The sequence below is a fragment of the Ahaetulla prasina genome, chromosome 5 (genome assembly GCF_028640845.1).
Source record: "Ahaetulla prasina isolate Xishuangbanna chromosome 5, ASM2864084v1, whole genome shotgun sequence".
Classification (NCBI taxonomy): Eukaryota; Metazoa; Chordata; class Lepidosauria; order Squamata; family Colubridae; genus Ahaetulla; species Ahaetulla prasina.
The window spans coordinates 42,040,546-42,052,617 of NC_080543.1; the positions used below are offsets into that span (position 1 = coordinate 42,040,546).

General features: G+C 41.5%; 1 protein-coding gene across 12 annotated transcripts in view; it reads right to left on the reverse strand.

Moving 5' to 3' along the window:
• Nucleotides 1-12,072, reverse strand: part of POU2F1 (POU class 2 homeobox 1) — a 112,973-nt gene that overhangs the window by 34,075 nt on the left and 66,826 nt on the right. For all 12 annotated transcript variants that reach the window (XM_058184871.1, XM_058184882.1, XM_058184874.1 and 9 more), the window contains one exon: nucleotides 1,069-1,122. In XM_058184871.1, coding sequence (XP_058040854.1) covers nucleotides 1,069-1,122 — 54 coding nt within the window. The remainder of the gene's footprint in view (nucleotides 1-1,068; nucleotides 1,123-12,072) is intronic.

Below are 12,072 nucleotides of genomic sequence, written 5' to 3' on the forward strand. Positions count from 1 at the left end.
ACGGTTTGGATCACAGGATCACAATTTCCATGCATCCATTTTATCAATATGGCATTCAATTTAAACAAGATACTAAAATGTTTGTATATCAAAAAGTACCAAGGGAAAGAAAACCAACACTCAGATTCAGAATACAAATATTATTTCTAATCAGTGAAGTTCTGGTATTTATAATGGCAAGCTCAGTTTACATATTTAAACTATTTTATAGAAAAACAAATTAATATATAGCCACAAGGTAGGAAATGGAAGCAAGAAAGCAAAAGAAAGATGGGGGGGGAAAAAGCCCAAAGAGGGGTTTATGCTAATTAAAATCGCTTATGGAGAACATTAAAATTCTGCATAGATTTGCATATTTTCCACCACCTGTTTTGGGGACCACAGAGCAGGCTAATTAACATAGAGGCTCTGATTAATTCTGCCAGTCATTGAGAGATAATTACAGCACAGGACTGTAAACATTCTGCACTGGAGATATAGCCTGTTTGCCAACATCTCTCTCTGGGATTGAAAAATTACCATGGCAACCAAGTCAATGTTCAGCCTCTTTTTTACAGAAGAAGGTCACTTTTCCTGCTCCTTTCAGAAGCATCATTTGTAACTAAATGTGTGTTCTAGAGGGCTTCAAGAATAGTCTTCGGTCTTTAGCATTCATATAATGAAGCCACTTCAAAATACTATTTGTTGTATTCTTTTTCTTTTTTTTTTAATATATTGCTTGAATGTCTTAATAGTAAGAATCAGAGGATTACAATTGGGTGTAGCATCATACAATACACAAAGCTTATTCAGTCAGCTATATATCTTTGAAAGAAATGAACAAGTTCTAGATTCAACTATTGAAAATAAATGTCTTTTCTCCAACATTGTATAATTTTCCAAAATGATATATGAAAAAGGTAGAATAAAATGATGATGATGATCTCCGCTTTTGTAATATAAAAGGAGCTGTTTTTAATAGTTTTAACAGCATCAACTGCTGTTGATCCCCTAATAATTATTGTGTCACACTACTCATATTTCAACTAAATGGACAGAGACAGATGAGAAATTTATAGTAATTCTTACCTGTACATTTAAGGATTGGGCAGCAGCTTGTAAACTTGATCCAGGAAGCTGAACCTATAAAAAAAATTCATTTTTATGAATAGAATCAATAAAATGGTTGCAAAGTTTCCAGCTTGAAAAACACATAAGTATTATGTCTTAAAAACTACTTAAAACCTAAAGGCTATAGTTAGATAGGCTAATAAAAATATTCTAGTTAGCAGAATGCAATGGCAGTATTGCCAAGAAAAGGGGCGTTGCTCTTACCTGATACGCATCTTCTCTTTAGTGGAGACAGCATCCAGGAATGGGTTGTTCAGATGAAGGACTGAGTCTGTCCAAGTTGTAAGTCCCGCCCCCTGTTGCCAGGGCTTCCCGCTTTTGGCGAAGATGAAGAATCAGACTCGACGTGTGGAGCAGAAGACAGAAGTAAGGAAATGAGGACCAGACTGAGCATAGGGAGGGGCTGGATGCTGTCTCCACTGATGAGAAGGTGCATATCAGGTAAGACCAACGTCCCTTCTCCCTCTAGGTGGAAACAGCATCCAGGAATAGGACATACTAAAGCTAATTGTCCGTTTATGGGCAGACTTCAGTCTGAGTCAAAGATTCCCCTGCCGTGTGGACCTGTTGCAAGATTCTGCAGCCAAATGTTACCTCAGCCGAGGTGAATAAGTCTAATTTATAGTGTCTAATAAATGGCGAAGGGGTGACCGCCCTGCAAATTTCCGCAACAGATGCTTGTGTGGCCCATGCCACTGTCATAGTGGTGCTGCATATTGAGTGGCCCGTCACCTGTGCCACAACTTGTACACCTTTGCTATTGTCTGTCGCAACCAACGACCAATGCTGGCAGGTGTGACCCTGCAACCTAAGGAATGTGGCATAAAAGAGATCAACAATGACTCTGTCTTCCTTATGGCAGCAGAACGCTTGAGGTATATATGGAGAGCTCTCCTCACATCCAAAGTATGCCATTGTCTTTCCAAGGAATGGGAAGGGTGAGGGCAAAAGTTGGGTAAGATCAGTTCTTGCATTCAATGAAATGACGTGTTTACCTTGGGTATGAAGGAGGGATCCAGTCATAGCACTACTCTATCTGCATGAAAAATGCAGAGATCGCTCCTCATCGAGAAAAGCAATTTCAGAAATCTACCTGGCAGATGTAATCGCCAGCAAGAAGGAGACCTTATAGGACAAGAGACAAAGGCTGGCTGATCGTAAGGACTCATAGTGAGGGATCTCAGTGAGGGATCTCAGCACGAGAGACAAGTCCCATGTACAATGCGGGGGGGGACACAAATTAGTAGCACCCTTGAGGAACCTACAGATAGTGGGGTGCTGAGAAAGAGAATTTAAGGACCCACAAGTTAGTACAGATGAAAGAGCTGCCACCTGCCTCTGAATGGTGCTAGGCGATAGCCCACTATCCAGTCCATTCTGGAGAAATTCCAGGATCTAGGCTATCGAGGCCTGAGGGAGGAGATACCTGTATGTCCGCACCAAGCACAAAAAGTCCTCCAAGTGGCAGAATAAATACGTTCTGTAGAAGGCCTTCTAGAAGCTTGGATAGTCCTGATGACTCTGGAGGAAAGGCTGTCCCCTCTCAGAGTGCACCACTCAAGTGCCAGGCGGTCAGTTGAAGCCACTGTGGGTCCAAGTGGACCAATGCCCCCTGGCTGAGAAATGCTGCACCCTGAGGGATCCTCCAGGGTGGAGCCAATAACAGGGTCTTGAGATCGGCGAACCAAGCCCTCCTGGGCCAATGAGGAGCCAGAAGGATTATCTCCGCCCTCTTCTCCAGAATCTTCCGCCCCACCCTCGGAATGAGAGGGGGAAAGGCATAAAGGAGCCCCCTCTGCCTTTGGTGCCGGAAATCTGGCATAAAAGCATTGGAGCTGCGAATTCTCTGGGGTGGCAAACAAGTCCGCCTCCAAAGCGGTCCATCAGTCCACCTCTACGTTGGATGCCCCAGAGATGTGCTCTGCTGTCAAGGAACAAGGTGGTGTTCTGCTCATAAGCAAAGGTGCTTGGCTATCAGCATCAGAGCTTTGGATCTGGTCCCCCCCTTAGTGATTTACGTGTGCTTTCGCGGTTGCCTTGTTGATTAGAACCAACACGTGCTTGTCCATGACTGGCATCTGAAAGTGTTGTAGGGCCAGAGAAACAGCTCGTAGCTCCAGCCAGTTGGTGTTCTGCTGTAAATCGAGGGTGGTCCACTTGCCCTGAGCCACCTGTGACTGGAAATGCACCGCCCAACCGAAGAGGCTGGCGTCCGTTGTCACCATGGGATGTTGAGGATCGTGGAACAGGTACCCCTTGGTCATGGCTGATAAGCGCCACCAGGTGAGGGACTGTAGAACCTCTGTGGAGACCTGGACCTTGGCTGGCGAGATGCTTCTGCTCGCCCTCTGGAAAGGTAAAAGAAACCACTGGGGGTCCCTAGCATGTAGTCGCACCCATGGTGTGATGGAATTGGCTGAAATCATTTTGCCCAGGAACTGAGATAACAGGGCTAGTGGTACTTTACATTCTCTCTGGACTCTCCTGACTAGGTTCCTAAGACTATCCTGTCGCTCTTCAGACAGATACATCTTGCCCTGAATGGAGTCTATTATTGCTCCAAGATGGAGCAATCGGGTCGAGGGAGTCAAATGACTCTTCTCTATGTTAATAGAGAACCCAAGGTGTGTGAGGATGTGCATCATTATTTGGAGGTCTTCAGGGGACTGTTGCAGAGAAGATGACAGAATTAAAATGTCATCCAAGTAAAACTGGACACATACTGGTCGGGCCCTGAGATGATTTGCCACCGTGGCCAGCACTTTGGTAAACTTGCGAGGCACTGAAAAAGTCCAAAGGACAAGGCTCGATATTGATAGTGAGTACGTGCATAATAAAATCTAAGATACTTCCTATAAGCGGGAAGGTTCGGGATATGCAGGTACGTATAGTAAGGTCAATAGAGGTGAGGAAGTCACCTTCCCAATGCCAGAAAGGATTGCTTGGAGAGATTGCATCTTGAACTGTTTATATATGATGTAGCGGTTCAGCCTTTTGGGATCTAGAATAGGTCTCCATCCACCCGAGGAATTTGGGATGATAAATAAGAGAATAGAACCCTTGCCCGAGTTGATCCTCTGGCACCTTCTGGATAGCTCTAATTTCCAGGTGTTTGACAGCCGAATTCATGAGGATCTTTCTCTCATTTTCTCTAGGAACCGGACAGCATATAAAGAACCTGGAAGGTGGGGGGGGAGAGGAATTCGAGAGATAGTCCAGATCTTATAGTATTCCTGACCCAAGCATTTTAGGTAAGAACGTCCCATTGGTCGGCAAAGAGGGCCAGTCTGCCCCCGATGGGAGGGTTAGAATGGTAGTTATCTGTGGCATCGGAATGAATGACTTCTCCTCCTCGAAAGGCTGTTTACTTTGGAAGAGCCTACCTCTCGCCGGCCTGTCCTGGTTTCCCCTCTGCCTCAGGCCGAAAGATCCCTGGGAATAGGAAGGCCCAGTACCCCAAATGGATCCCCAAAACTGAGGGCAACAAACTACTGGGAAAATCGAGAATTGCCCCCTCGCTGAGAAGAAGGCAATATTTTTCTCTTGTCTTTAGTCTCAACAAATAATCTCCTTCCTAATAATTTGTCCCCTGCAAAGGGGGCAGAAGCAAGGCACCATTTGTGGCAGGCATCCACCTGCCAATGTCTTAGCCAAAGTAAGCGAAAAGGAGCCACCATGGAGGCCATGGTCTTGAAGGCAAAGTGGGCCGAGTGAAGTGCTGCATTGGCCGAATATTGCACTGCTGCTATGACCTTATTAAGATCTTGCTGTAGTCGAGTATCATCCGCGAGGAGCTTGTCTAGCAACTGCCTGAGCCAAAATAAAGTTGCTCTATTGAAGAAAGATGCCAAGGTGGCGGAGCATATCACCCAGACCGCTCCCTGGTGTACTCTCAGGAAAGACTGGTTGGAATGCCTGTCTTCAGGTCGCGATCTATCTTCGGCCTCTCCGGGAATGGTAGAGATGGACCACAATGCTGCAATAGGCGCATCCAACGATGGTGTCTGGAGGAGCCTAGTCAACTCTGGGCCAATATTGTAAAGGCGACGATCCATAGAAGATGGTAGAGGAGCAGAGCTGGGGTTCACCCACTGGCGCTGCACGACATCCATCAAGAGAGGGGGTGAAGGAACTGTGTCCACCGTCTTGTTCAGTTCCGAAAAAAGGGAAATCGATGGCTGCTGGGGCCTTGGTGGTGTCGGCCCTTCTGCGGGAGAACCAAGACCAGCTATATTGATGGCTTTGAAAAGTAAGGATTTGAAGACATTCGGTGGAAACAGCCCTGAAACTGTGGGAACCTCTGGCTGCAAACTTTCATCCTCAGATAGATCTGGTTCCCTGCGGTCCCCTTCCTCTAAGATCGATGGTCAGCTCTCGTGAGAAGGAGTAGGGGAGGAAGGGTCTTGAAAGGACTGGAGGTCCTCAGAATAAGGTCCCGAGCGTGTCTCAGAAGGGGCAGAGAATTCAGAAAGTGCTCTTCTGGGATGGAACCAGCAGTCTGTTGGAGAACCCTGGTGACAATGAACTGGAAGGGTAAACCTAGGATCAGAAATAAGAGGCAAGACTGTTGTCGTTGAACCTGTGGAGTAGAGATGTGCTGTCTGGGAAAGCTGCTTGGGTGCTCTGCCGTCTTTTGGTGACCGTGGAGGAACAGGAGTGGCGCCTCATAACTCTGCTGTTGATATGGGCAATGGAAAATTCCAGAGGGAGATCTGATCCAGAGTAGTCTGTGGTACAGCAGAGATGTCAGGATCAGCCCAGGGTGCCAAATTAGCAGATTTGATGTTACTGGCCTTTGTACTTATTTTCTGTAGGGCCCGATCCCTGCGCTCTTCCGCTCTCTGGGATGCTTTGGATATGGTGCTCTGCACTGAAGTCTTTGAAGCCTTCCCAGAGCTCTTGTCAGACTTGGAAGGCCAAGGATCTTCAGTTGTATGGCTCAAAGCCGCCATCTCGTCCGTGTCTGTGGCCCCATCTCTGCGGGACTTACATGGGGCCTTAGGCATTGTTTCCTGTTTACTGCCCTCAATGGCAGTAATTAAATTGTCAATACCACAAGGAGGATGAGCTTGTCCTCTCGTCACCCTGACACACTCAGTCATGGTCAGTATAACCAGGCTGCCTAGGCTGTACAGATTGGTCCCCTGATCAGTGGGATGTGGTTATTAGAATGGCGGTTCCGTTGTAAATGTACAGCGAAGCTCTGAAAAATGGTGGCCCAGATGTTAATAGAGTGCGAAGCTCCAAAAATGGCAACCCTGCTGGTAATGGGGCGCAAAGCCCCGGGTGAAAATTGGGCTTGCAAATCGATGGAGCTTGAAGCTCTGCAACTGGGCAGCCGATTAGTCCTTGGAATGCAAACCTCCTTAAATTGGTCGCCGGTGACAATGCCAATCAGTCTAATTAAGGCCGGTGTGCTGTCTATGGAAGCGCCGTGCTGAAAATGGCCATTAGTTAATGGAAGCGAAAGCCCCGAAGGCCTGTCAGTCACTTAAGGAGTGCGAGACTCCTATAATGGTGGTGGCAACGTTTGTGGACTTAAATGGAGTGTGACACTCCTGATAAAGCAGCAATGGCCTCCGCTGTATGCTGGGAAGCGCTAGGTTGCTGCCAAACTAACAGGTTGGCAGATGGGAGCGCGAAGCTCCACTGATCACAGAAAATAATCGGGTGGCTGTAGATGTAAAACAGCTGCCTGATCAGCCTGACGGGGCGCAAGGCTTCCCTTCCAAAGTTAACTTCGTTCAGCTGCTATGGGAGCGCTTGACTCCTCTGCTGCTCCAGAATGCCTGTTATTCATGGAGAGCAATTTAAAGGCCAATTAAGCTCAAGCCGGTGACCATCCCCGGCGACTCAACCTTTTAAGGGAGTCAGACGGTAACTCATGTTACCCAAAGTTGTGATGAAATAATTCTCATATATAAATAAAGTAAATAGGAAGAGATTGTAGAAAGAAAGCTCCAACACATCTGTCCAGTCTGAGGGGCTGAGTCAAAAGCGGGAAGCCCTGGCAGCAGGGGGTGGGACTTACAACTTTAACAGACTCAATCCTTCATCTGAACAGACGAGTACAACCCATTCCTGGATGCTGTCTCCACCTAGAGGGAAAACTTCATTGATATGAAATCATAATGAATGAAATTTGCTAGGACGCTGAATCCCATTGCAGAACTGAACTGATCTGGAAAGATTCAGGAGCTGACTAAATCAAAACAGCATTTTTTATGAAGCAGTCAAAATTAGAATCTTATTAAAAGTTTATTAGAAATTTGTGGAGCACAGAATCATAGACAATATGCATCTCATTAAATGTTAAATTTCTTCAGATTTTAGTATATTGTGTGAACCTAGATTTGGGGATGGTAATGCATTCTTTATAGGTTAAAAATCACTCCAATGAAATTTTTTAAAATGTTCTTCTCAAAGAGACTAGGGCATCCTTGTACAGAAGTTTCCACCATGGTGTGTATCATTTTCATAAGAACACAAACTTCCAAATTATAAAGGATATGAATTTTCCTATAGACTCTGTTGAACTACAGCATAGCTCTAGGAACTCAAATATATTATTCAGGTAGCATATATGTAAATAGAAGACATAAACAAGGTAGTTAGTATATAAGCAAATACTCTTTTTCAACTTTTTCCACATTTCTGGGTTGGATTCTGCAAAAGTATAAATAAGCATGCCATCTGTCACCAAGCAAGTAATTATCCTGTAAAAAAGCTCCTATCAGCAGTGCCAACATCCAGTTTAAGCTCTCTGTTCGGTAGTATTACGAGATAGAATAGTATTCATTATAGAGGTTTGCAAACCAATATTGCAACATAGCTGCTATAGAGATATGGCGAAGGTAAAAACTTTCAATTCTTTTTGTAGTTTCAAATTATGAATATGTTTCTCTTACACATAATTAGCAAAAATACTTAAGACCGTTTTAACGAAAACTAAGTTCAACATGCTGCATTTTTTTTTAAAAAAAATCTCATTAGATAATTGTGATTGCTATGTTCTGCAGTAAACATATCTGTATAGCCTAAATTTTCTTTTTAAATAAATTCATTCTATATTGTAAAGGAGTCAATTGTCACAGATAGTCAGTGTTCCTCCTTCCCTAAATGCAAACTCCAAGGGAGCTCTGAATAATGTTTTACAGCATATATATTTTTATTATAAAAGTATGAACTGGATATCAACTTGAACCATAAAGTACACTCATTTGCAAGTTTCGCCAACTAATCTTGCAAACCATGTGAACTTAAAAACAATACACAAGCTGTATTGAACATTTTATAGTTCATTGAACATTTTATAGTTAACTAGACAATTGTGACCCACTGGGTCATCATTTGAGAAATATTTCATTACCTAAACAAAAAGGCAGAATAACTATGGATAAGCAAAAAAGCAGAGGGAGCGGGAATAACTTCTGACTTCTTGCTGGCTTTCCCATGGAGTTTCCTTGTAGAAAACTGACAATGAATGTTTGGAAATCACTATCATGTGACTGCAGCTGACTGTGGCAGTGCAGCCACTGAAGCTGCCACAACTTTTCTACATTTTATTCCCACAGATTTTATATGCATTCTGTAAGTTAGTCCATCCGAGGTATGCTGATTCCAAATGGTGGTCCTACGACGCACCATTTTACCAATTGAAGGTTACAAACAAACAAACACAACAGTGTAGTAGTATATAGATGGCAAAATACATGTTTGAATTTAGCCTTTTATACCTACTGCCCAGTGACAAATTTACATACATTCTAAATGATCTTAAAATCTATTAAAACAACAACAGCAGCAACACTAGAAATAGTGGACAATGGATGAACGGAAGGTGTTCATTAGAGGTAGTACATACAAAATTATTGAATTGTTAGAAAATGTGTTAAAACTGATGCATGTATAGCATTATGTATATTCTCATGCATGTTCCTTGATCATTTACATGCATATACCATAGTATCATCACTAATCATTTTGTATATTACTGCCTTGTTGAATTAGCCTCAAACACCCAATATTCCATCAACATTTTAGTTTTAGTGAACATTATAGGATCCAAAGCTAAGCCAGCCAAATCACATTGATTTTGTTTACTAAGGTATTTTTTCCTGCACATCTCATTAAGAAGCATAACCAAACTTGATTAAGCTAACAGATTTTCACAGTAATACCAGCTGTATGCTACATAGAGTGCAATACCTGAACTGGGCTTGGAAGTCGAGGCAAATAATTTCTATATTTTGCATAGGATATAGTACGGCTTTGTACACAAAATCGCCAGGACTGAAGTTCAATCTGAAGGAAACTCTATTAGGAAGCACAGCAAAGAATAGTAGAGGCAGTGTTTTAAGTATATCAACCTCCAACCATCCCAGTGATTGGATGAGCTCATCTTTGGGCAACATGGAACAAAGTTTTGTACACATAACTACTGTAATATAATCATCTCCTGAAACCATATTTTTTTAGGTTTGTTTTCTTCTCTATATCTGAAGTTCATGCAAATACGGGAATACTTCTGTGTTCTGCCATTGAAGAACAAACACGCTATTACTGAAACAGATATTAATTAAATAGGACAATCTATTTTAACTCAAACTGTGAATTAAGTCTCTCTTTTTTAAAAAATTTTTTTTACTGTGACACAAACTAGGTCGTTGTATTTTCTACTACAGGTAACTGATTTCCTAAGCCTTTTCATGTAGAATATATTGTAGTAAGACATTTGGGAAAAGAGAAATCCATATGTAACATATTCCATAGAACCAGAATTACCACCTAAATTGTCAGAAAATTCTAACATCTGTCAGACAAGCAAATAGAAGTGTGAGACAAATTGATTTTCTGAAACAAGTTTTACCAGGTGTAGAAATATATTGAAGCTTACTGGCAGCTGGTAGGCTGGCTTACAACAGTAGAATGAAAAATTGTAAAAAACGTAAAAATAACAATAGTAAAACAATGAAACAATAAAGTACCGCAATATGAATTAAAAGATGGACAAGAAAAGAACAGGATGCACGGGGAAGAGGTGGGGTCAGCTAGTTAGTCCAATGGCTGCCTCCAGTGTGGTATTCCCTCATTGGGTCCCAGACCAACTGGAAGAGCCAGGTCTTTAAGCTCTTACAAAAGGATAGGAAGGTGGGGGCAGACCTTACTCAGGGGGATGGGTGTTAAAGATCACGTCTTTCTTTACTTTTATGGGACAAAGTACCTAACAGCCATTTATTCTTACAAATAACAGTGGGGAAAAACCCCTTTTTAAAAACAACAACAACAACAACAACTGTTCTCCACTTAAAAAAGTAAATGTGAGAAGTGATGGGTCTGACAAATTAACCTCTGACCATTCCAACATTAAAAGCCTCTTTGACATATAATATCAGATATTGGAGAAACAACTGGAATTCTGAACCCATTCCCCTTTCCTTCCTCCAACATACAAATACGATTTTGGTAGTACCCTAAAATAACCAAGAAGAAATGCACAATTTTAAATAGTATATAAATAGTATATTAAAAAGTGGATTCTTTTGAGCAAGAACCTTTATGCACTTATCACATAAAGAAAACATGCTACATAGAAAAGGGATAGGCAAGCAAGAATCTATGTCTTTTTATCTCACCAAAGCTAATATATTATAAGATAATTTTGATTTATTAGATGTTCTAAGGTAGCCAAAAGATTCCATATAATCAAACAATTTACAAGTCTAGAAAACGCCAGCGCATAGTAAAATTATGATTTAAGTTATAGCTTTAAATGTGTGATACATTAGAATATGAAACTCTTCTTTCTCTCCTTAGCTGCACTATATTAACTTCCTGACTTCTAGAATGAATAATCATCTCATTTAAACATGGGTTTTAAAAATCTGTCATCCTACTTTGAATATGACAATAGAAACAGTCAAGAAACTATTTTTGTTCAATTACTCTTTATGTGGCAGACTCCTAATTCAATTTTTTTCCTTTTCGATAGTAAGAATCTGTAATGGAAAATTATTTTTACTATCAACTGCCATTTTTAAAAATAGTGTTTTACTGAAATGATTTTATGTACAGTATATACAATCACTGTACTACCTCTTCCTCTATTTCTACATATTTATCTCCAAGTTTCTCAAACACCACTTGATTTGTAAAACAAAACAAAACAAAACAAAACAAAAATAAAAATTCATTGTCAAAATCCTTTGTCTCATTCATGATGACTATTGGAAATTCTTCTATAAGCATTCCTTTAACTACCCCCTAATTATCTGTTTAGCACTTAGGCTTCTAGAGTCGGAGAACAAGAGGTTTTGAAATCAAATGTCTGAATTAGTCATGTTTCCATCCAAGTATATAAATCCAGTCAAATTAAATCAAACTCAGTAAGGCATGAAACTCTTCAAATTTATTGCTTATGATCAAGTGGTGCGTGTGTGTGTGTGTGTGTGTGCGTGCGCATGCACATGCGTACCTTTGAGTCAGTGATGACTTCCTGGCAACTGCCTGGACTAGTCCCTGTAATTTTCCTGACAAGATTTTTGGAAGTGGTTTGCCAGTGACTCTTTCCTATAGCTAGGAGCGTGTGGCTGACCCAAGGTTACCCAGCTGGCTTTGTACCTAAAACTTGATCTCGGTACTCAAATTAATGGTCTCCCAGTTTCTAGCCTTATGCCTTAACTACTGCATCAAACTGGTTCTCCTTATTAAAGTGATCCTGCTACAAAATTTGCATCATTCTAGACAAATTGATCAAATGGGTTCCAAAGCCATCAACAGTTATTGATAGTAGCTTTTACCTAGAAACTGAAAATAAGCAATAGTCCAAGCAGTGGTAACAATTATCATGATTTTCAGCCTCTAGTTCACTCTTGAAGAAGCAAATTTTATGTAACAACTTTTAACTGAATTTCAGTATCTTTATAATTGGTAAATTATAAAGATAATTTGAAATTATCTCAT